This window comes from Macaca fascicularis, chromosome 14, assembly GCF_037993035.2.
Source record: "Macaca fascicularis isolate 582-1 chromosome 14, T2T-MFA8v1.1".
Taxonomy (NCBI): Eukaryota; Metazoa; Chordata; class Mammalia; order Primates; family Cercopithecidae; genus Macaca; species Macaca fascicularis.
The window spans coordinates 45,080,674-45,105,033 of record NC_088388.1 but is presented as its reverse complement, the minus strand read 5'-3'; the positions used below and the strand labels follow the sequence as shown (position 1 = coordinate 45,105,033).

Sequence of the window (24,360 nt, the reverse complement as noted above, 5' to 3'; positions counted from 1 at the left end):
TTGCAAGCCTGCTTTTGGTGGCCTTTACTAATCCTTTGGGGCCAGTCTTTATTTCTAAGAAGAAATGTCATCAGGAGTTTCTTGGGACTTGTTTGAGGTCCTACAATTGAAGTGTGGAGCAGTTGAGACGGCTAAGTCGTGGAATTGTTGACTATGTGGTTTACCTATTTTGGGGATGGGACATGGGGAAGGTCCCTTTCCTCACTTGGCAAATATGGTCCTCAGGGTTTTGCCTTGGAACCAAGTTTAGTTCCAGCCTTGGTCTGCCCTAGTCAACTCTGAGCCCAGGTTCTGCCAGGGTTTGGGCCTGAAAGAGGCTCTGTCTGCACAGAGTTGGCCATCCCTGTTATGAAAAACATGGCTGTGTGTTGCCAAAGAGCCTCTCAAGCTAGCCGGCTGGACCAGGAGTCAGGCTGCTGCCTATATTTCCCTCAGCAGGTCAGAACGTTCTGGGCCATCATTCCCACAGTCCTGCGAGCCTGGATGCTGGCTTGCCTGTTCTTTAGGTCACAGAAAAATGTCAACCTACAAACACAGCAGTTTCACAGAGGATGTATGTCTAGATGGTTGTGGAGTAGAAGGAATTGTCTGAATCTGTTATCAGGCACTGTCCCTGAAGCTGCCTCCTGTCCTCAGGGGTGAGGCTGCCCTGCTAGCCATTTGGCCAGGCAGGCCATGATGTCTTCATTTTCTATACAAGTTGCCAGCAGCAGCTACAGCTGACCAGTGGCCTCTTCTGTCGGCAGCTGCTCATCTGTCTTAGAATGTTTTGCTTGAGCAAGGTCTAGGCAGCCCTGCTTTTATAATTAAGCCAACCTTAGCCTCAGGAAATGCCCAACACAACTTGAACTACAATACAGGGCCACATTTTTAGTCATTTAGCATGTGCAGTTTCCACTATGTACTAATTTTTAAAATTTAAAACCACACAAATACTATCAGAATAAATTCGCATAAAAGAGTAGAGCAGGCCGGGCGCGGTGGCTCAAGCCTGTAATCCCAGCACTTTGGGAGGCCGAGGCGGGTGGATCACGAGGTCAGGAGATCGAGACTATCCTGGCTAACATGGTGAAACCCCGTCTCTACTAAAAATACAAAAAACTAGCCGGGCGTGGTGGCGGGCGCCTGTAGTCTCAGCTACTTGGGAGGCTGAGGCGGGAGAATGGCGTGAACCCGGGAGGCGGAGCTTGCAGCGAGCCGAGATCACACCACTGCACTCCAGCCTGGGCGACAGAGCGAGACAACGTCTCAAAAAAAAAAAAAAAAAAAAAAAAAGAGTAGAGCAATAGAGAAAACACACAAAAATCACCCTTGACGGTTCAGAGTTTCTGTTGCACTCCTCCTGGGGATGTGCTAGTGAGAATGGAACTGACAGCCTTGTCCTGAAGCCTGCCCAGGGCCATGAGTGGCCTCCTAGCACATAATCAAGAGCAGGGTAAATCCAGCTGGAGTCTCTGCAGATGGCTGTGGGCAAGAGCCCAGACCAGCAAGTTCCCCACAGCCTGATGTGATTAAGTCTGCGATGGTGGGGCGGGTGGAGGATGCTGGGGTTTTGTGCAAGGCTCCTGGCTCTACTGGAGGCTTAAAGCCTGCTGCCTGTCACCTCCCTCTCTCCTCCTTTCTATCACTTCCCCCATCCCTCCCTCCAATTCTTAGGTACTTTGTGCTGAAGATTTCTGCAGGGATTGAATATCCTGGCGAGATCCGGTGGCCACTAGCTTTCTGCCTCTTCCTGGCTTGGGTCATTGTGTATGCATCCTTGGCTAAAGGAATCAAGACTTCAGGAAAAGTAAGCACTTGGATTTATCTAAGTAAGAGAAAGCTGTGGGATGCCCAGGGGTGGTTGCTTTGGGGAGCAGGCAGAGCACTGGGAAGAGAGTCAGGAGCTGTGGATGCTGATTCTGACTCTGCCCTGGAGCAGCTGAGGGGCTGTAGGCAAGTGACTTCACTTTCATCTGCAAAATGGGGATAATAATACCTTTCTTGCAGGGCTGTTTTAAGGGTTAAATGAGACACATATATACAGAGCTCCCAAGGGATGGTGGGGGTACTCTGATTAGGATTTCCTTCCTTTCCTCTCAGGGGCGGCCACTCATTCAGCAGAAGGAACCTCCCTGATATCATTCAGTCACTTCCCCTAAACTCTAGAATTTGTGCTGCCGGCCTTTTGCCTCTTAGTCTGGCTGCCAAGTTAGTTATTGCTTCTGCCAAGAAGCTGGCTGAAGATCAAGACTGTGTAGTAGATTCCCTTTCCTCACTCCTGGCCACCATGTTCGTGGCCTTCCTTGCCTTTCTTTCAACCCTAAGCTTGACACTCTTCTACCCCACGTGCCCCTAGCACTAAAGGAAGATGGTCCTGCCCGTGGAATTTTGGCTGAGCAATTACTTGGTAAGGGTCACTTAGTGATCGCTTGGCTGGGCCCTTTGGAGATGACGAAACTCCCACCCAAGCTCAGTTCCAAGCCACAGAAAGAGAGGAGCCCATGGAACCTCAGGCCACACTGGGCATTGTTGTAGCATTCACAGTAACATTTCTTCATCTCCTTGCAGCCTTAGAAAAACCTACTGAAGGCTGGGCGCAGTGGCTGTAATTCCAGCACTTTGGGAGGCTGAGGCAGGTAGATCATATGAGGTCTGGAGTTTGAGACCACCCTGGCTAACATGGTGAAACCCTGTCTCTATGAAAAATACAAAAATTAGCTGAGCATGATGGGGGGCACCTGTAATCCTAGCTACTCGGGAGGCTGAGGCAGGAGAATCACTTGAACCCAGGAGGCAGAGATTGCGGTGAGCCAAGATGGCATCACTGCACTTCAGTCTGGGCGACAGGGTGATATCCTGTCCCGCCGGACACATACACACACACACACACACACACACACACACACACACAAAAGAAAGAAAGAAAAGAAAAGAAAAACCTACTGAAGAATTAACCAGTTATTCCAATACCATGCAATAATATTTAATTACCCCAGGAGGTATTTGCACGTTTTAGGATGAAACAAAAATGTCTTTAAGCCCCAAAGAATGAGGATGTAATGGGGGATTCTGAGACCATAGGTTATGGCGTTGAGATTTGGTCTGTTATCCAGGCCAAGAATTTCTGCGATTGTGTTACAATCAACCAACTTCTGAAGGATCGGGTCTCATCGGGAGGGTAATCAGTGCCATCTTTCACCCCCAGGCATGCTTCGCACCCCCCACTAGACACCCAATCCTGGCACCTATTAGCCACATAGACCAAACTGTCTTCTCCCTAGGGACATGGACATTTTTTGATTATGGTTCTTATTAGTGCTTGCTTTTCATGTCATCTAATTCCACAGTGACTTGAGTGGTAGATTCTGGCAGGTTTGTCAGGGTTACCTGAGGCAGGTGGTACGCCTAAAATCACAGAGTGTGGGGAGAATCAGGCCAGCTAGAGAGAACCAGCCCGGGAGTGAGGAGACCTGGGCCCTTGTCCTTGAGGACTGCTCATGGTGTTTGCTGTGTAGGGGTATCTCTACTTGGGCGGTGAAACGTGGCTGAGCTTCTGATTTTGCTCTTAGCTTTTATTTCTTTTTCTTTTTTTTTGGCCAATAAATGAAAAGCACATTTTCCTAGCTGTTTTAGAAGTTCTGTTTCCTCATTTCTAAGGTGAGGGCAATTGGACTGGGTGATGTCTAAGGCCCTCTAGTTCTAAGATTATTCTGTCGGACACTTGCTGGGTGACTTGGAGGTTTGGGGGCACTTTTACTCTGTGACCTCAGTTTCCCCTTCTGTAAAATGAGAACTGGGATTCAGTGACCCCTGAGGAACCTGCTGGCTTTGAGTGAGTACCACGAGACTGGATTGATTGTTTTTCTAAGGTTACAGGGAGATGGGAAATGTTAACTTGACCCTTATGACAATACCCAGCCTGGCCTGAAGTTTCCCGGACCCCTCACTTTCTGTAGCTTGGAGCTGAGCTTGGGTGGGGTTTCCATAAACGACAAAGGGCCCAGCCAAGCGATTGCTCAGTGAGACTAGCCAAGTATCTGCTCAATCAAAATCCCATGGGCAAGACTGTCACTTCTGTAAGTGGCCAGATAGGTGTCTGTAGTATAGGCTGGAAGGTGAGACTGCAGGAGGAGAGGTGATAGGTGAGGAGGGTGAGAACAGCACCTTTTAATGATGTGAGGAAGAATGGCCTGTGGCTCCAGAGTCAGACCAATCTTAGTTCAAATCCTGGCTCTATCACTTTCTAGTTGTGTGACTCCGGACAAGCTATTTAACCTTCGAAACCTATTTCCTTCTCTGTAAATTGGGGATAATAGTGCATAATACTTAGGATTGCTATAAGGATTAAGTGAGATATGCATGTTACTACCTGGTGTATGGTCAGTTATTAATTAACATTATCTCTTTTCATGTTTATTATTCTGAATGGCTGCTGTATCGACTGCGTATTGTGCCACTTTGACATCTCCAGAGCAGAGGCTTTGTTGGGGAGATGGGAAGAGAAAGAGAGGTTTGTTGAACACTGTATGCCAGGCACTGTGCTGGCTGCTTCACATGCATTAGAAGCACATTGATTCCCACTTTGTAGAGAGAGACTGAGGCTTGTCAAGGTAGAGTAAATTGCCTGAAGTCATGGAGTTTTTAAGTGGCAGTAGTGGGATTTGAATCCAGGTCTATCTGGCTTTGAAGCCGAGACATTTTTTATTTTTTTTTTATTGAGATGGAGTCTCACTTTGTCACCAGGCTGGAGTGCAGTGGCGCCATCTTGGCTCACTGCAACCTCCGCCTCCTGGGTTCAAGTGATTGTCCTGCCTCAGACTCCGAGTAGCTGGGACTACAGGTGCCCACCACCATGCCCGGCTAATTTTTTTGTATTTTTAGTAGAGACAGGATTGCACCATGTTGGCCAGGCTGGTCTTGACCTCCTGATCTCAGGTGATCCCCCTGCCTTAGCCTCCCAAGGTGCTGGGATTACAGGCGTGAGCCATCGCGCCCAGCCAGCCTAGACTTTTTCTAATACAAGACATTCTCTCCCAAGAAGGGGTTATTAAGAATAGATAGTAAATGAGGAATTCTGGAGCCATCATTTTCATATAGTGGGGAAAAAATCTCCCCACAGTGAATCAGAATCTGCATTTCTACCCAGTCTCTGCTGTGTTGCTGTGTGGCTTTGGGCAAGTCACAGGATATATTACAGCTTCATTTCTAGCAAAATCAACAGTTAGAATATTCTCTAAGATTCTTTTTATCTTATTAGTCTGTGTTCTTTTGGAATGGCATGGCAGCCAGTTCTTTCCACTGATTTAGAATTTAATTCTTGGTGATAGATTTCATAGGCTTTCTGGAATAGGAAGTTTTGAGCAGGTACGTTTTTCTTTCAGATCTGCCAACTTATCTCTCTGTTTCATTGAGAAAAGTTTCCGACCAGAGATCAATGATCAATTTCTATTTTAAATGAAGAACACCACCAGAAATAATGAATCACAATTTACTATCCTGCCCTGGCCTGTGCAGACATTAATCATAGAGCATTATTTGGGAGCCAAGGTGGATGCAGCAGCTTTATGATGAACTCCTTTGTGATTGAAATCCCAGGAACACTGTCATTTTTATGCAAAAGAGATGTCATCCTCCTGCAGCCAGATAAGCTCAGTTCCTCTTGTTTAGGGCCTTAGGAGACAGGACTAGCAGTTTGCTTCCTCTGAGACAGGTCTTCCTATTTCACTGTTGGAGACTTTTCCAGCAGCTAGAATTTCAGAGGCACGGGCGACCAGCATGCAGCCTGAAGGTCAAATGCAGCCCACCTGCCCTCAGGGGCGCCTCTGCCTGAGAGTTGTGGCAGCGAAGCAAAGCTAACCTAATTAGCTTGTACAGGCTGGTGGGCTTTTACCACCTGTTCAGGGGTCCCATGGTGAGAAGGATGCCTGGAGGTGTCAGGCCAACAGGCTCAGATGGGCGAGTCAGTGTCACTCCTGCCAAGTGTAATTCATTACTGTTCAAGTTTAATTCCTCTGACAATACAATGTGGAAACAGGTGCCTTCTAAATCTTCTCTGACACAGAGGAACTAGCTGTGCAGAAAGCCTCCATGCCCACCTGACTCACATTTGAGGCATTCCCAGGATTTGTAAACCAAACTGTTGGCCCTCTCAGTTCACCATGATCACCATCTAAAAATGAATGCATCACCTGGGCGAGGCAAGCAAGTGCCTAGAGTGCAAAATTGAGAGGCACTCACTCTCAGGTTCCCGAAGCACAGGGCCAGCACCTGACAGTGAATTCCTCCGTAAATTTTGCACCCTAGATGCCTCCTGTCTCACTTGCCTCCCCCTAGTCCTGGCCCTGCCATACACATTTCTGATCATGTGGCCCACAGAATGGCGTTCATGGAAAGAGTGGCTTTGGAGTGGGGAAGCTTTGGGCTTAAATCCTGTCTGAAGACTTTGAACGAGATATTTAATCCCTTGTGAGAGGCTTAACCTGAACCTCAGTTAACTTCTCTGCAAAATGGGAGAAATATACCTGGCCACAGAGGGAACTCAGGAATGATGGTGTCTAAACAGCCTCCAACAGTGAAATGGGAACAGTTGTATCTTAAACTCATGCCAGCCTTGGAGATTTCCTCCTTAAGCCACCGCCGTCTAGGTCATGTCCTCTCCCTCACCTCTTCCTTCCATCCTCACTTCCCACCAGCCCCAGGTGGTCAGGGGATGGAAAGGATACTCCTTATTTGTCTTGCATCCCATCCCCGTGCTGTTTTGGGGGCAGGAAAGTCAGGCTGGTCAGGGCCTGCCCTTGTAGCATCTCCTCTTCCCAGCCCCACCTGACAGCTGTGAGGCCAGCCCTGAGATGTCAGATGCCCTTGGATTTCCTAACATCCACGTGTGGAAGGGCTTCACTTCTCCTTAGACTTCAAGGGGAGGGAAGGAGAGAAGCAGGTTTGGTAGAAATAGAGAGGAGCTGGCTGCTGCCCCTCCCTTCCATCCCTAGCACTACAAGTTCTTTGAGACAAGGAGGGAGGAGAGACTGCTGTTCTGTGGGGCAGGGAAAAGGTATCCCCAGTGTCGCAGTAGAGAGAAAAGGAGGGCAGCCCATCCCTGGCAGCTCTGAACCTGCAGCCAGGAAGAAGGAGTTTGGCCTTGAGTAATTGGGTTTAGAGACAGAAGCAACTTCCCCATTTCAGTTCATGGCAACGCCACCCTTTCAGTTGCTGAGGCCAAAACACTTGGGAGTCACTCTGACTCTTCTGTTTTTCTCACACTCCCCATTAAGTCTGGTGGCTCCTCTCAAAAATGTATCTGGCAACTGTTTCTCACCAGCTCCATTGACAACACCCTGGCTGGAGCTATCCCCATTCTTTGTCCCTTGCCTGCTGGCTGCTGCGGCTTCCTTGCTGTTATCCCTGCCGTATTCTTGCTACATAGCAACTGGGAGATTCTGTGGAAAGGTTAGATCCTGTTACCCCTGTGCCTGAGTCCCTGCCATAGCCCCGTTGCCCACAGAGTAAGAGCTCTGCCTGGCCTCACCTAGTCTGCCCCTCCCTACTCCCACTTTGCCCATCTCTCCCACCTGTGCCCCATCTCTTGCCACACTGGCCTCTGCTGTTCCTAGGAGTCAGGCACACTCCCTTCTTAGGGCCGTGATTCCAACTGTTCCCTTCATCTAAAATGTTCTCCCAGACATCCAGTTGGCTCACCCTGACTTTCTTCCTTGACCAACTTCTCCCTGAAGCCTTCCCAACCATCCTCCCCACACCCCACCCCACTTACCCAGCTCTAATTTTTCATTTTTTCAATCCACATATCACCTTCTAATATACCACAAATAATACTTACCACGATTCTTGTTGATTGATGATCTCCCCAGCTAGAACGGAAGCTATTCAGGGCAGAAATCTTTGCTTTGTTTACTGATAGGTCCTGAACATTTAACTGTCCCTGGCACATATGAGTTGCTCTAAATATATATATAAGTATGTATGTTCATTTGAACAAGTGGAGTGACCCCAAGAGTTATAGAGTTATATCTTTTTTTTTTGAGACAGAGTCTCACTCTGTCACTCAGGCTGGAGTATAGTGGTGTAATACTGGCTCACTGCAGTCTCTGCCTCCCGAGTTCAAGTGATTTGCCTGCTTCAGCCTCCTGAGTAGCTGGGACTACAGGCGAGTACCACCAGGCCCAGCTCATGTTTGTATTTTTGCATTTTTATAGAGATGGGGTTTCACTCTGTTGGCCAGGCTGGTCTCTATCTCCTGACCTCAAGTGAGCCGCCTGCCTCGGCCTCCCAAACTACTGGATTACCACGCCTGGCCTCCAAGAGTTATTTCTTCATCTCAGCTCTAAACTTCCCCAACTCATCTCCCCCTGTGAGTCCTTGAATCTGTCCTCACCTCCTGAAATCCCACTTACTACCATGCTGGAGCCCCTACCAGGTACTCAAGTCTGTGCAGGCAGCGTGTGGCGGGGGCCCTGTGTCCCTCTCATGGGGCAGGTATTCCAGTTGCCCTCAGAGGGAGGACTGCAGGTGGGAATGGAGGTGGCCCTTAACCAATAGCCATCACCCCATGGATCAGAGAGCCCAGAGTGGGCCTGGATGGAAGCTTAACCTCAGCCTCTCAAGTGTCTTGTTTTTTTTTGAGACAGAGTCTCGCTCTGTCACCCGGGCTGGAGTGCAGTGGCACGATCTTGGCTCCCTGCAAGCTCCACCTCCCAGGTTCATGCCATTCTCCTGCCTCAGCCTCTGTGGAAGGGCCTGCCCTTGTAGCATCTCCTCTTCCCAGCCCCACCTGACAGCCTATAGTCCCAGCAACTGGGACTATAGGCACCTGCCACCATGTCTGGCTGATTTTTTTTTTTTTTGTATTTTTAGTAGAGATGGGGTTTCACCATGTTAGCCAGGATGGTCTCCATCTCCTGACCTTGTGATCTGCCTGCCTCGGCCTCCCAAAGTGCTGGGATTACAGGTGTGAGCCACTGTGCCTGGCCTCAAGTGTCTTTTAATGCACTTTTTGGACTGTAGCCTACCTACCTGTAAGCCGAGCATTGTCAATGCTATTAAGTTGAGGACTGGTGAGTCTTAGGCCAGACTGAAATGGTACTTCTGTTTCCAGTGCCCTGGGCCGGTTCCACTTTGTGTGTATTGTAACACTGTACTCTTCCAACAGCCCCGTGAAGAATCTACTGTTGCTGCCACTTTGCAGGTGTGGGCACTGAGGGTCAGAGACTCAGAGAGGTTAAGTTGCTCCTCAAGGTGATCCAGTTCGTAAGTGCTGGAGTCAGGATTTAGACCCAGGCTCGTGGGACTGCAGAGGCTGAGCTCTCACACTGTTCCTTCCACTTCTGCCAAATCCTGGTCCCAAGCCCTCACCTTGAGGTTTGATGGACAGGTATGGAAGGAAAGGTCCCCCCACCTACCACGTTCAACTAACCCCCAAGTTCTGCTAATGTTACCTCCCAAATGTTTCTCTTTTCCTTTCCTTTTCTTTTCTTTTCTTTCTCTTTTTGACATGGAGTTTTGCTCTTGTCACCCAGTCTGGAGTGCAAGGACGTGGTCTCTGCTCACTGCAAACTCCGCCTCCTAGGTTCAAGCAATTCTCCTGCCTCAGCCTCCTGAGTAGCTGGGATTACAGGTGCCCGCCACCACGCCTGGCTAATTTTTGTATTTTTAGTAGAGATGGGGTTTTGCCACGTTGGCCAGGCTGGTCTCAAACTTCTGACCTCAGGTGATCCACCCGCCTTGGCCTCCCAAAATGTTGGGATTATAGGCATAAGCCACCGTGCCCAGCCTCCCAAAAGTTTGTTGATGCTGGTCCCTCCCTCTCTTCCAGCATCCAGGAGTACCCTTTGGTTGGCATTCAGGACCTCCTATGACATGATCTTCTTCAATGTCTCTAGTCCTCCACCCCCCCCCCCCACTCTTAGCCTCAAGTTTATGCTGTGCTGATAGTGAGTAGGGCTTTGCCTCACACACCTGCCTTGCCCATGTGCTTCCTTCACCTTCCCACCTTGCCTCTCCTCCTCTAAGCTGCACTTGTCCAGCTCAGTGTCATCTCCATGAACCTCTTAGTAGACTTCTAGGTTGAGCACAATGCCCTTCCCTGAACTTCCATAGTGCCCTGTGTGTAATTCTCTAGCTCATTATTCAGACATTGTCTTTGTGTCTTCTAGGTTAGGAGTCCCTTCACCTTCGTGCAGCTGATGCCTGGCACAGTGGCCAGCTCATAGGAGGCCCTCAATAAATATTTGTTGAACTTAATGGGATTTAATAACCCGCTGTTATAAATCAGGCACCACGCTAAGTCCTATCCATGCATTAGCTCATTGAATCCTCACGATTGTCTGTAAGAAGGGCGCTATTATCCCTAATTTACAGATTCAGAAACTAAGATTCAGAGAGCGTAATACATTGTCTAAGGTCACACAGCTACTCAGTGCCAGAGGTACAATTTCATTTGAACCTAAATGCGTCTAATTCTAAGATCACGTTCTTTTCACCTTACGGGACTGCCCCACTTATGTGTATAAACAGGGACGGAAAGCTTAAGCTAATAGGATTCATCTTTAATGGTGGAATTTTGGTGCTCTACCAGGAGTGGAGTAGGAGTTGGGGAGGAGGGAGGCACAGAGCCCCCCTCCCTCCTTCCCTCTGTGGTTCCCTAAGGAGTTGTGTACTCATCAGCTGGGCTGGGTGACATCTACCCCAGCCTTCTGACTGTAGGCCGACTCATCCCACAGCCTCAGGTCTCTCCTAAGAGGCTTTATTTCTAGCTCTCTCTGACTCGCCTTTGGTCCCAGTGCCTTCCCTGCTTCCCCAGCCCTGTCTGCGTTTGGGGAGAACTACCCTGATGTGCTCTCTGTCACCCGCTTGTGCCGGGGTGGCAGCCCTACTCCTTCCCCGAGCAATGCTCCTTCTGCACAGGTGCACTCTGCAGGGCTGTTCCTTCCAGCCCCTCTGCCCATGGCTTTTCTAGGTGGTGTACTTCACGGCCACGTTCCCGTATGTTGTGCTGGTGATCCTCCTCATCCGCGGAGTCACCCTGCCTGGAGCTGGAGCTGGGATCTGGTACTTCATCACACCCAAGTGGGAGAAACTCACAGATGCCACGGTGGGCTTCTAATTTTATTTATAACTGGCCCGGGGGGGAGTGGTCCTCTGGGATGCTTGGGCAAAAAGGATTAGACGTCCTCCCCCAGGGAATCCCAGTGTGTGCTTTTATAAGAGCCTGATGATCTTGGTATATTATGCACTCAGGAAATATTTAATGAGAAGTGGACAACTGAGGGTTTTTAGATTCCTGGAATAGTTGTCCTACATCTGGGGTTATAGTAGAGGCCGAAAATGAATAATGAAATCCCCTTAATAGCTTTGGGCCAACTCACACCATTTATCTGTTACTAATTATAGAGTGTCAGAGCGTAGTTTTGCTGGTGGGAAAATAACAGCATTTAGTGTAAACCACAAGCGATTCTATTTTTAAAATATTTTTACCTGAACCTTTTAAGGGCTCAGACACGTCTGAATACTTTTATACACCCACACAGGGCCAGCACAAGCTGAACTTTCTCTTTGCATATTCTGTACAGGCACATCTAACTCTAAAATTTCCAACTCAAAAACTACAAATGAGGGGGTGATTGTTGAAGGGGAACTGACTTTTCTCACCTTAAAGAAAATTCTGCTTTTCCAGGGTGTGTTAAGAACGCATAGCTAGGATTGAGTTTGATTGCACGTAACAGAAAGTCTCCACTTAATGGCAGGTAGGACGTGACACTATAAAGTCTACAGTGGCATAGAGGTTGCTTTACTAAGATTGGGGCTACAGAGTTTCAGAAATTTAATAGCAGTTGTAATCCGCAGAAATGTCAGTTAAAAAGGGTTTTGATTTTGCATCCGTTAATATATTTTGCTGTTGTAAATTATTATTTTCTGAGAGTGTATTGACCTAAAGGAAGGACTCTCCCTTCCGTTTAGCTTTACGGGAGAGAAAAGATGAGCACGGCATGTAGTGTAGTTTATTGAGTTCCTCACCTTTGATACAGGAAGTTAAAATCTCCCAGGTAATTTACTGTGCCTTTGGTTTCCAAAGTGATTTATGTTCTCATTGATGTTGATGTCAGAAGTCATCTTGTCCCTGATGTTTCCCCTGGAAACATGATATGGCACTGGGTGTGTGAGACTCCCCTCCCCTGGGGCCAGTCTCCTTTATGGATCTTGAATCTCTTTCCCTTTTGCCTCTCAGGTATGGAAAGATGCTGCCACTCAGATTTTCTTCTCTTTATCTGCTGCATGGGGAGGCCTGATTACTCTCTCTTCTTACAACAAATTCCACAACAACTGCTACAGGTATGTAGAGGTGCTACAAGATCTGGGCATAGCTGGTGAGTGGGACAGAAGAATGGACTGAGTTATCAGACACCTGAGGCCACATCCTCACATTTCATCTTAGGGAGAGCTAGAGATTTGCCTCTGGCCTAGGACAAAACACGTGCTGAGGCCTAGGCACTGTCTTTTGAAGGCCTAGATCCTCACTTACATACCTGGCTCTGATACATGGTGGAGGCTCAAGTGGCTATTTATAGGATGGAAGCAAGTTTCTCTGGAGGTCATGTGCAGCCAGCTGTGTTCTGTGACAGTCATTTGTGAGCTACCTAATCTGTGGATACAGTGGACTGTGCCTTCAGATGGTCTTCCCTCTGTGTGGGGCTGTGACCTAATCTCTTCTTATAAAGACACCAGTCATATCAGTCACATTGGATCAGGGACCACTCTAATGACCTCATTTAGCTTAATTACCTCTTTAAAGACCCTCTTTCCAAATACAGTCACATTCTGAGATACTAGGGATTAGGATGACAAAATATGAATTTGGTAAGGGTGGGGGAGCAGTAGGAAGATATGATTCAGTTCGTAATGGCCTTGAGTAACAGACTATGGTATTTGAACTTCTTTGGTCACAACTGCTCATTAACCATTGACCCAAGTTAGTCTGAACACCATTAAAGGGTGAAGCATTGCTATCTTCTTTATTAGAAATGAGGCTGTGTGGTGTGGCAGAAATAACCCAGGCTGAGAGCTGGAAAGTCTAGATTCACATCCTGGCCCACACTATTAATTAGTCCATTACCTTCCCCTGGACCTCAATTTCCTCATCAGTAAACTAAGGGGTCAGTCAAGGTGGATCATTTGCTGCACACTTCTAGGCTTTGCATGGTACAGGCATCATCTCATTCTGTCCTGGCAACAGCCTATGACAGCCTCATTGCTGCCATTTCAAATCAGAGTGGAAAGGATTGCTCAAGGTCATGCCGCTAAAAGGCAGGAGAAAAAAGATTTCAATGTAGCCCTGGGTTACAGTGTAACCCATCTAGCCGTGACCTCACATTTGAGAACAGGATGACTGAAGGTAAGCTGGGAAACCCTGGCTGTCTTACCAGCAGCAGGCTCCGCGATGAAGGTAGAGTTGCTGGGCTCTCTTCCCTCCCCTGCCCCTTTGTCCTTCTCAACCCTGTGTGTCCCAACTCCAGGCTACCCTCACATTTTAGGGTCATTTGACTTTCCCACTGCCTTCTCTTCCCTCACACATAGTTCCCGTCCTGGAGCCGACCAAGGCCCCATCTCCTCCATTTCTGTTCTGATGGACAGATTTACCCCTGCCCCTGGAATAATGTCTTAGTTTGTTCATATTGCTCTAACGAAATGCCATAGACTGAGTAATATGTTTTTCTTTCTTTATACATTTTTTGCTTTTATTATTTTTAAATGACACATAGTAATTATGCATATCTATGGAGTACAGTGTGATATTTCAGTACAAGTACACAATGTGCAATGATCAAATCAGGGTAATTAGCATATCCACTACCTCAAATAATTAGCATATCTACCACCTCAAACATTTATCATTTCTTTGTATTGGGAACATTGAAAATTCGTTCTTCTAGCTGTTTGAAAACATATAATAAATTGTTGTTAATATAGTCATTTTATAGTGCTATAGGATGATTTTTTTTTTAAGATGGAGTTTTGCTCTCGTTGCCCAGGCTGGAGTGCAATGACCAATCTCGGCTCACTGCAACATCCACCTCCCAGGTTCAAGCGATTCTCCTGCCTCGGCCTCCCAAGTAGCTGTGATTACAGGCATGTGCCACCATGCCCCACTAATTTTTTTTTGTGTGTGTATGTGTGTGTGTTTAGTAGAGACGGGGTTTCACTATGTTGGTTAGGCTGATCTCAAACTCCTGACCTCAGGTGATCCACCTGCCTTGGCCTTCCAAAGTGCTGGGATTATAGGCGTGAGCCACCGTGCCCAGCTGGGATGGTTGTTAATATAGTCATCCTACAGTGCTGTAGAGCACTATAATTTATTTCTCCTATCTACCTATATTTTTGTATCTTTAACTGACTTTTGGCTATAAACAACAGACATTCATTGCTCACAGTTCTGGAGGCTGGCAAGTCCAAGTTCAAGGTGCCAGAATATTCAGTGTCTGGAGGGCTGCTCTCTGTTTCAAAGATGGCACCTTGTTGCTGTATCCTCATATGGTGGAAGAGGCAGACACATTCCCTTCAGCCTGTTTTATAAGGGCACTAATCCTATGAGTTGGCTCTGCCTTCCTGACTTAATCACTTTTCTAAAGCCCCACCTCTTAATACTATCAAATTGTGGATTAAGTTTCAGCCAATGAATTTGGGATGGGAGGGTTCAGACCATAGCAGATGAGTTGAGACCCTTTATATAGAATGTGGAGTCAGAGCTTTGGCCCAGAGGCCCTGAATCAGGGCTATTAGGGGATATCTTTTGAGCCTTTTGGTGCTTTTTAAATGAGTCCAAGGGAGCCTGTGGTTAGGACATGAACATACATATATATAAAACACATGTGCAAGCAAACACGTGGGCACACATTTATGTGTCCTTCCCCTTGTCCCTTTCCACTCACCAAGCACATCTAATGGAAAACTCTGGTCTCTTCTTTCCAGGGACACTCTAATTGTAACCTGCACCAACAGTGCCACGAGCATCTTTGCCGGCTTCGTCATCTTCTCCGTTATTGGCTTTATGGCCAATGAACGCAAAGTCAACATTGAGAATGTGGCAGACCAAGGTACGGGACAGTTGTTACCCTGCTGTTGCAGGGCAGGTCCCAGGCCCATGTCACAAGCTCCTAATTTATACTATGCTGGGAAGTTGGCCTTCTGGAACAGGATAGAGGGTGGAGGAGCCCAGGTCCTTCTGTACAGTGGGACTGAGGAAGGCTCAAGTAGGAAGCTCACTACAGAGTCAGAACTGGCTTGTCTCTGACTAGAGGGATTGCTTTAAAAGCCCTCTTTCCTTCTCGTCTCCTCCCCTTCCTCTTACCTTGCCCCTCTTAATTTAGCTCCAGCCTATAGAAGTGAGGGTTATACCTGTTAGGTATGAGTAGAGAATTTATTAGGCAAACCATTGCCTCAGGTGCTGATGTGGGCACAGGCTGCTGTAGGATGACATTCCTTGCAGAGGGCCCTGTCGAAACCAAGGCTTAGTGAGAGAACTGACTTCAGAGGACCATTTTCCTTACAAAGCACTTTTCTGATTGTTAGGTCAAATGTGCTTTCAGGGCCTTCTGCTTAGTTAGCAATGCAGACCTGCAATTTTTTTCCCCAGTGGGTAGAAAGGTTGGATCGTGCTGGGTGGGTGGAGAGGCATGTGGAATAAATGTTTACTCTCTATCCAAATGATCTTTTTATTAATGGCTAACATTTGTATGATGTTTTCAAGTTTACAAAGAGCTTTCATTTTTATTTCATTTAATCCATATTACTAGGACAGCATTTTGCAGAGAGAGCATTCAAGATTTTAGTACAAAGGATTTGGATATTTAGTAGGTTTCAGTGATTAAGGGATTTCATTGTGTTTATTGTTTACCATTATGATCTCATTCTCAATTCAGACATTTATGGGATGCCTAGTGTGTAGGTCCTGTGCCTCATGCTGTGGGGCATGACTATGGCCCTGGACAACCAAGGGGTGTACCTGTGAGAGGCTTGTCTGGGCAGTTATCTTCCTTCAAGCAGCTGACTGCCATTCTCAGATAATGTTTCAGATGTGGTGAGAGAACTAAGCCCTGGAAATTTCACCTTTTTGGACACTAAGATTTCTTCTGGTTCCCTAAGGATAATTCATTACTGCGCCAGTTCATGCTGATAGTACACCCAGGGCCTCAAAGAGTTAAAGAGCCAGCACGTTCCAGGGGTGCAATTATCTCTCCCTGGAGAGGCTGTGAAACCCTGAGGGGTGTTTGGTTCTGCAGCAATGCACTAAATTAGAGGGGCCCCAGGAGATAAGCAATGGCTCTGGCTGGTTGAGAATTCTCAGATACCCTGGGAGGCAGGGAGGGAAAGTGAGAGGGTAAACAGGTTTTGTACTTAGAGGTACTGGAGTCACTTCCAGCTGTCCTGTAACCTCATTTCCTCCTAGCAGAGTGGTTGGAGCAGATAGGTTCTGTCCCATTTTCTAGAAGATCTTAGGCATTTTACTTTCTGTGACATTACTGAGTTCTTTTGGAACCAGTGGCCAACCTGCTAGAGACTATGAATCCTGAGATGTGGGCCAGGTTAGTAAACGATTCTGAACTCTTTTCTGCTCCAGGAAAGGGATTTCTGGGGAGATATTGCAAAACCTCAAATAGAATGTTGTTTTTCTGGTACGTAAAATGAAGCCAACAAATTGCCCATGTTTTCCTCTGAAATTTCTCCTTGCCAGTGTTTTTTCACTTCCTTTGATTTGAACAAGGATAAGGGCACTTCTAACAGGTTCTAACCTGTTGTGTTAATACTTGTCTCTGGCACAGGGACAGTGGGCCTCATCTCCCACGGGAGAGGGTCCATGAGATCTTCTCCCAGACCCACTGGGGAAGCTTTCCTGCTCATCTGAACCTGCATGTATTTTTATATGTGCTCTACAGGCTTGTCTTACTTGCCTCGATATGATGGAGGCTCTGCAGAATATAGGACAGAAATTTGGGGTCAGGTCTGCATTAAACCCGAGCCCCATTTCATCCTTGCTGGGCAACACTGGCATATAGACATTCAGGCCATTTTTGCTGACCCAACTTTGGTAACTAAGTTTTGACCTTTAGTCAAATAGAGGTTCTCCTGAATGATCTAACACTATTCGATTTAGTTTACCACTCCCTTCTAAAAGAGGCATTTCTACCAAAATGATCATCCGAAATCTTGGTCTTATCAAAATTTTGAGGGGCTGAGGATGGGTAGGATTGGTGAAGGGACCAGGCTGTCTTTTGCTTTTGTGATAGACATAGGGAAGGGGGCATGTTCTTCTTGGGGATCTGCTCTAGAAAAGCAGCTTCCAGGGAAGTTAGGCCTTCAGAGCCATCTCCCCACCATATGCATTGCCACCTATGGAGCGGTGACTCATGTTCAGAATCTATCCTGAAGCCAAACAAAGATGCTTATCCAGCAGCAGAAAAACTCAGACCAGAGTAGATAAGCAGAAATGTGCATATTTATTTAGCATTCCCAGGTGTAGGTAACTCTCAGCTAAACAGAGCACTAGAAATACTACCTTGGTTCCCTTGCCCCTTAATAGTTCAGATACCTTACTGATCAAAATGAGCATTCTCAAACGGCACTGATGCCCCACTTCCATGCAGCCATCTGCCTATCACCTGTATCCCAATCCTTCTGCCCACAGGCACAGAAGTCCAGCTGGCATATCCTCAGAGAGCTCATTCAATTTGTAATAGTTATCACAGCAGAGTGGCTACCCAAGCTGTGCTATGGGCCTTGATGCATTGCATTGACCAGAGCCCCTTGCTGTGTCTTTAGTGGCGCTCTAGGATAAAGGAGGCTCTCATGGTAGGATCTCTGGGGACTCTGCTCAAGTTACTGAAATGTGGAGCCCCTTTGATCCCCTTTCACAAGACCAATAATAGTCTATGTTTTCTGAGTTCCTAGTATGTCCAGGCATTGTTCTAAGCTTTTTACTTGTGTTGATGCATTTAATTCTCACAGAAGCTCTATAAAGGTAGGTACTATTACTATTTCCATTGTGTGGATAAAGAAACTAAAATTTGTCTAGAAAGAACAAGTGACTCCCCTAAGTCCTCTGCCAGTAAGAGGTACAGCCATTTTTTTTTGTTTTTGTTCTTTTTTGAGATGGAGTCTTGCTCTGTCACCCAGGCTGGAGTGCAGTGGTGCCATCTTGGCTCACTGAACAACTTCCGCCTCCCCTGTTCACACCATTCTCCTGCCTCAGCCTCCTGAGTAGCTGGGACTACAGGCGCCTGCCACCATGCCCGATTAAATTTTGTATTTTTAGTAGAGACTGGGTTTCACTATATTGGCCAGGCTAGTATTGAACTCCTGACCTTGTGATCCGCCCGCCTTGGCCTCCCAAAGTGTTGGGATTATAGGCGTGAGCCACCGAATCCCGCCACCAGTTTTTTAATCCATGAGGAAGAGAGCCTGTACTCCAGTCACTGGGCTCTACTGCCACCTAGTGGGAGAGGAGAGAGGCAGAACCTGGCCTCCATCAGACTGGCCATATACTTTTTAACATCTAATGATGTTATTCCCTAGATGACTCTGCTTGCCATCAGCCTTGGGTAAGTGGAGTCTGCTGTAATTTAGCTTGCACATTCCGCCTTCACCTGGGTGCTTTAGGGAGGCAGCTGAAATGGAAGCAGGCTGAATATTTTGAAATCACTTCCTTCCTCTAAAAAAGCTGTAAAGCCCAAAGGGTGGAATCCTGTTAAAGTAAGCCGCTGAGGACCTCTGCTAGTGGCCATTGAAGACCTTCTTGTCGGCTTTATGGGCATGACTGTCGTGAGAGCATTAAACTGACTTCCTTGTTGTTCTGCATTTGAGACCTATTTTGAACTTTAGTTTAATACAGACTTTTCTTTTATGGTTCACATAGGGAGCCTTCAGAGACTGGCTCTACAGTCTGTTCAATAAATGCATAAAGTGGGGAAATCTCAGGCATTTGAGGCTTTATATTTTAAATACACCAAGGCCCTAGGCAACATCAGGAACTAACAACCTGATAAATTCCAGTTTAAAAAAGTGCTGTTATGCTTGCGTTATAAACATTCTAGGTGCTGTGACTTCTGGCCGTGGATGTGTGCTGCCTGTGGATTATCCCGGTGCCCACATTCACTTGTCTCTGCCCATTATCGTTTAGTTTTCTACTTACAGGGAAATTCACAACTGCTGTGTCTTTAGCCACTTTTAGTTACAGTAATCTTCCCAGTGAGGCCGTGAGGCAGGGAGAATGACTGGCAGGGTTTTATGATAGCAGAGAAAACTGCCGCTCAGACATCCCCAGCAAGACCCACATGAAGTGTTCTAGAGTAAACCTGAATCAGAACCGCTAACTTCCAAGTTCATAGTCCACTCATAGTAGAAGATAATAATCTGTGGGTGTTGATGATGTAGGGGGTACTGGGCTCAGTGTTTTATCTGCGTTTTCTCATTTGTTCATTGTAGCCACCTTGTGAGGTCCTATTTTTATCCCCATCTTACAGATGGACAAAATTGAGGCTTACAGAAATTAAATAATTTGTCTAGGGTTGCACAGATGGTAAGTCATGGAATATGGATTTGGACCAGATCTGACCCTTAGAGACCGAACCCTCTTAATCCTTACATGATGTTTCATGCACCGCCCCACCAACCCAACTAACTACTAGGACTGGCACCATTTATACCAATAGTGCAAGATCCTGAAAGTGTTAGATTCATATTTTATGTGAATGTTTTCTCCTGGAGGACTAAATAGGAGGAAGGGTAGTTAAAGGAAGAAATGCATTAGTATTTCTTCCTAGACTTAATACTTCGGTGATGGGCTGATCTGTGCAGTACACCACCATGGAACATGTTTACCTGTGTAACAAACCTGCACGTCCTGCACACGCACCCCAAAACTTCATAAAATAATTAAAGGAAGAAATAATGTCATTCTGGTCATGTTCCAACTTTTAGAGCAGGGATTCTCAAACCTCAGCACTACTGACATTTGAGACAGGATAATTCTTTGTTGGCAAGAAGCTCTCTTGTGCACTGTAAGATGCTTAGCAGCATCCCTTGCCTCCACCCACTAGATGCCAGTAGTTATCCTACCCCTACCCCCAGCTCACCCCTGAGAATAAAAAATGTCTGCAGACATTGCTAAATATCCCCTGGGGTGCAAAATCACTGCTGGTTGAGTACTACTGCTCTAACGGGTAATTAATTACATTTTCCCTTAATTCATCCAATACGAAGATGGAGTTTCTCATCCTATGTACATGGCACACAACCTAGCCGTGGAGTCCAGTAGAGTTGCCTCTGAGTCTCTGCTTAGACACTATTTTTAGGCCTCTCCTGTGAGTTCTCCTAGCTGTTGACCTAATTCCCTTGGTCTTTTTCTTCAAGAAGCCTATGGTTTAATTGAGGAAATGGATAGAGATGAGTGAAAAATAACTAACAGTGGAAGCAGCATATAAGAAGTAATAAATGAGGATCTCAGCAGAGAGAAGGCCCTCTGGGCTCCAGGAAGAGCGGCCTTGAGTAGGGCCTGCCTGCAATCATCTGTCTCGTTCCTTCCAGGGCCAGGCATTGCATTTGTGGTTTACCCGGAAGCCTTAACCAGGCTGCCTCTCTCTCCGTTCTGGGCCATCATCTTTTTCCTGATGCTCCTCACTCTTGGACTTGACACTATGGTGAGCCCCTTTGCCATCAGTCTCTATCCCAGACTCCTCTTGAAGATTCCCCCTCTTCTGGGTCCTGGGTTCACCCTTCAGGAGAGCGGTAGGCTTAGGGGTGTCTGAATGCTTCTCCCGAGAGATCTGGAGATGTTGAAGTGCCTGCGTAGGGCTCAGGATCACCTTGTATTTTGGGTACTCACGTAATGGTGCAAGAGAGTCGTCCTCTCTCTTTCCTTCTCCCTCTGTTCTATGTGGCAATTTTTAGTCTGTGTGCTTCCTGCCTTCGTGTCATTTTGCCAAAGCAAATTCTGTAGGGCTGGATGAGAAATAATGTGAAGTCAATTTTAGGGGAATTGCTGTGGGGCTGAGACAACCACAGATCATGCTGACAGGTGCTCAGAGTTTAGTCCTTGGGTGCAAAGAGGGTTTTTCCTCAAGTAGAAGAGCAAATGCAAGGTAAACTGGAGGATAGGAATTTACATCTCATGAATACAAAATGAAACTTAAAATGTCCTAATGGGTGAATATGAATGCAAGTCTCTGGGGGTTGGAAGTACAATTTTTAAAGCTCACATCCTGCTTGGGTTCTCTTGGTTGCCCTTGTGGGTTGGACCCCAAGGAGGCTTTTTAGACCCATTGAGGGAATGCCATCCTAAAAACCAAACCTAACACAAATACAGCTTTCCTGGATGGGACATGCAAAGGGCTTGGGGGTACCTCCTGGGTGGTACAATTTGACTCAGATGTTCATTTCCTGACACGGTTTCAGTTTGCCACCATCGAGACCATAGTGACCTCCATCTCAGATGAGTTCCCCAAGTACCTGCGCACACACAAGCCAGTGTTTACTCTGGGCTGCTGCATTTGTTTCTTCATCATGGGTTTTCCAATGATCACTCAGGTAAGCTGCCTCCTGGGCACAGGCTTGCGGTGGGGATAGGTGGGTGGGGGAGCCAATGGCTATCTGTCCTTCAACCCTTAGCAGCTCTCAGACCTTATAATCAAAGGCAAATCACTGCCATTTCCATGTAGATGGCACCAGTTCATTAGGGATTCTGACTGTAGAGGGAAATATGTCATCTTGGCTACCAGTGATGCTTCTAGTATCTCATAATTGAGATGTAGCCTTATTGAGCCAACAAGGCAGGTGTGTCCTACTTTAAGAAAATAGAATACGTGGCTTGGTGCAGTGGCGCATGTCTCTATTCCCAGCTACTTGGGAGGCTGAGGCAGAAGGATTGCTTGAGGCCAGGAGTTCAAGGTTGCAGTGTGCTCTGATTGCATCTGTGAACAACCACTATACTCCTGCCCGGGCAACATTGTGGGACCCCGCCTCTAAAAAGGTAAATAAAAAATTAGGAAAAAGAAAACAGAATATATAAAAATCTTTATTTACCAACCAGGTACATTTTCTGATGATTACTGTCATGTATGAGTCAACAGGCACTTCAGTTTCTTCTAGTCCTGAGTGTCTTGGTAAATTGTGTTAACTCACTCAGTATATATATTGCTTTTGTTGTCTCTGTGGCCTTGAGCAATCTAACTACCAGGGCTTTAATTTCTTCCTCTGTAAAATAATGGATTGGAATGTGAAGGTCTCTGCACCTTATTTATTGTTGGGAGACTTAAAGAGTGAGGTAGAGATTCATGGGGATGTGTGAGAAATACCCAGAGACACCTAAAGGTCATTGGAGGGTCAATTGAATGCAGATACATAGGTGGATATGATCAATTGCTTAAAGCAAAAATAAAGCAATCTGGCTGCTTTCACATATACTTCTTCAGAGGTTGACCTTTGCCTTCCAAGAATAAGATGTTAAATCGCTTTTTTTGGTGCTTGTTATATTGATTAGCTCGGAGTCTGTTGAGGAACTGCTTTGCTGACACAGCAAGGCCTCCAGCTTACATGCTGGACCAGGTGTAGGTTACTGCTATTGAAAGGAGGGGAGATACATGGACTCCTGTTTGCACCTGACTCTTCTTAGGATTGAGATAACTGGCTGTAAAACATGGGAAGAGATAGCCTGGCTCCAGGATGTATTTGATATTGGTTGTTTCTCTCTCCTGTTAGGGTGGAATTTACATGTTTCAGCTTGTGGACACCTATGCTGCCTCCTATGCCCTTGTCATCATTGCCATTTTTGAGCTCGTGGGGATCTCTTATGTGTATGGTAAGGAAATCACTGTGCCTGTTGCTGAAGTAGAGCTTGAGTGTCGGTAAGGCATTGATGGCAAGCAGATTTTCCATACTTAATAAGACAATACAAGGCTTAAATTGCAACTATTTAGGAAACCTAAGAGAGCTGCAAAACTTGCCTCAAGACCACTGTGATCCAAATTTAATAGGGAAACAAGAGGTGGCTGAAGATGCAACTTAAAAATCTTTGTATCAGAAATTCCTAGGACTCAGATACCCCTTTGGGTGTGGTCTGGCATGTGAACAGTTAATTGAACAATGGCCAGATCAGGGAGAAGGAGGCTACTTTGCAGGCATGAAATTATTTCCTGATCTTCAGTGCCCATGCAGCTTGAATTGAGGGATAACTTTGTAGCTGGTCCCTGGGTACTGTAGTGAGAAGAGACCACTCAGCTCACAGATCCTTAGGAAACTTTATTAGCATCATAGGTGCCTGTGATGCAATATCTCAATCTCAGATTTTTCCAGGAATACACTTCCAGTTGTCTTACAGTTTATCCTTCTTACTATCACAATAGCAACCAGCTCGCCATATCAGTGGGGCCATTATCAAGAACAGAAATGGTGAGCTTGGCCGGGCGCGGTGGCTCAAGCCTGTAATCCCAGCACTTTGGGAGGCTGAGACGGGCGGATCACGAGGTCAGGAGATCGAGACCATCCTGGCTAACACGGTGAAACACTGTCTCTACTAAAAAATACAAAAAAACTATCCAGGCGAGGTGGCGGGCGCCTGTAGTCCCAGCTACTCGGGAGGCTGAGGCAGGAGAATGGCGTAAACCCGGGAGGCGGAGCTTGCAGTGAGCTGAGATCCAGCCCCTGCACTCCAGCCTGGGTGACAGAGCGAGACTCCGTCTCAAAAAAAAAAAAAAAAAAAAAAAAGAAATGGTGAGCTATCAGATGTCATCTTTGCCCTTTGTGTGGAAGTGTTTGTCCTCGGGTTTCAAGGGTATCTCCTGGTCCCTTGTATGCACTGTCAGTTAAAGAAAGTCCTATTTGATTCAAGGCCCTACTGACTTCTTTCTGCTTGGAAGCCTGCTCAGAACTGTCCCGAGGCCTCACTTATATATATATATATAGAGAGAGAGAGAGAGAGAGAGAGCGCCACCATAGCAAATATCTGGAAGGTGAACATTTCAAGTTCAGATTATCTAACTGTACTTCAGAGCTCAAAAGAGACAGCAACATATTCTAAGCCAAAAGGAAGTAAAAGATATTATTTGGAATGCAGGATATGCTTGAGGGACAAATGTACCATCTGGAGCCCAAAGGAAGAGGGGTCTAGGCCAGAGGGGTCTGCAGAGCTCTGCAGGTATCCCCGTTACGAGCATCTTATTTTTAAAGTAATTGTTAGCCTCCACCCAACAGGTGCTTAACAGCGTCTTGGTTTTCTGGAAAGCTCATTAAAATAAAGGGGGTGGAGTGGGAATCCAGAGGGAAAAAAGAAACCTCCTGTGTAAACATCCTGGTACTCACTCCAGAAACAGGATGATACTTGCA

The 24,360-nt window shown here is 46.6% G+C and overlaps 1 protein-coding gene across 1 annotated transcript in view; it reads left to right on the top strand.

Annotated features, from left to right (window-relative positions):
- Positions 1-24,360, top strand: part of SLC6A5 (solute carrier family 6 member 5) — a 54,728-nt gene that overhangs the window by 17,132 nt on the left and 13,236 nt on the right. The window contains exons 9-15 of the mRNA XM_065529706.2: positions 1,657-1,789; positions 10,952-11,086; positions 12,221-12,324; positions 14,959-15,083; positions 20,569-20,681; positions 21,436-21,567; positions 22,738-22,837. Of these exons, the coding sequence (XP_065385778.1) occupies positions 1,657-1,789; positions 10,952-11,086; positions 12,221-12,324; positions 14,959-15,083; positions 20,569-20,681; positions 21,436-21,567; positions 22,738-22,837 (842 nt within the window). The remainder of the gene's footprint in view (positions 1-1,656; positions 1,790-10,951; positions 11,087-12,220; positions 12,325-14,958; positions 15,084-20,568; positions 20,682-21,435; positions 21,568-22,737; positions 22,838-24,360) is intronic.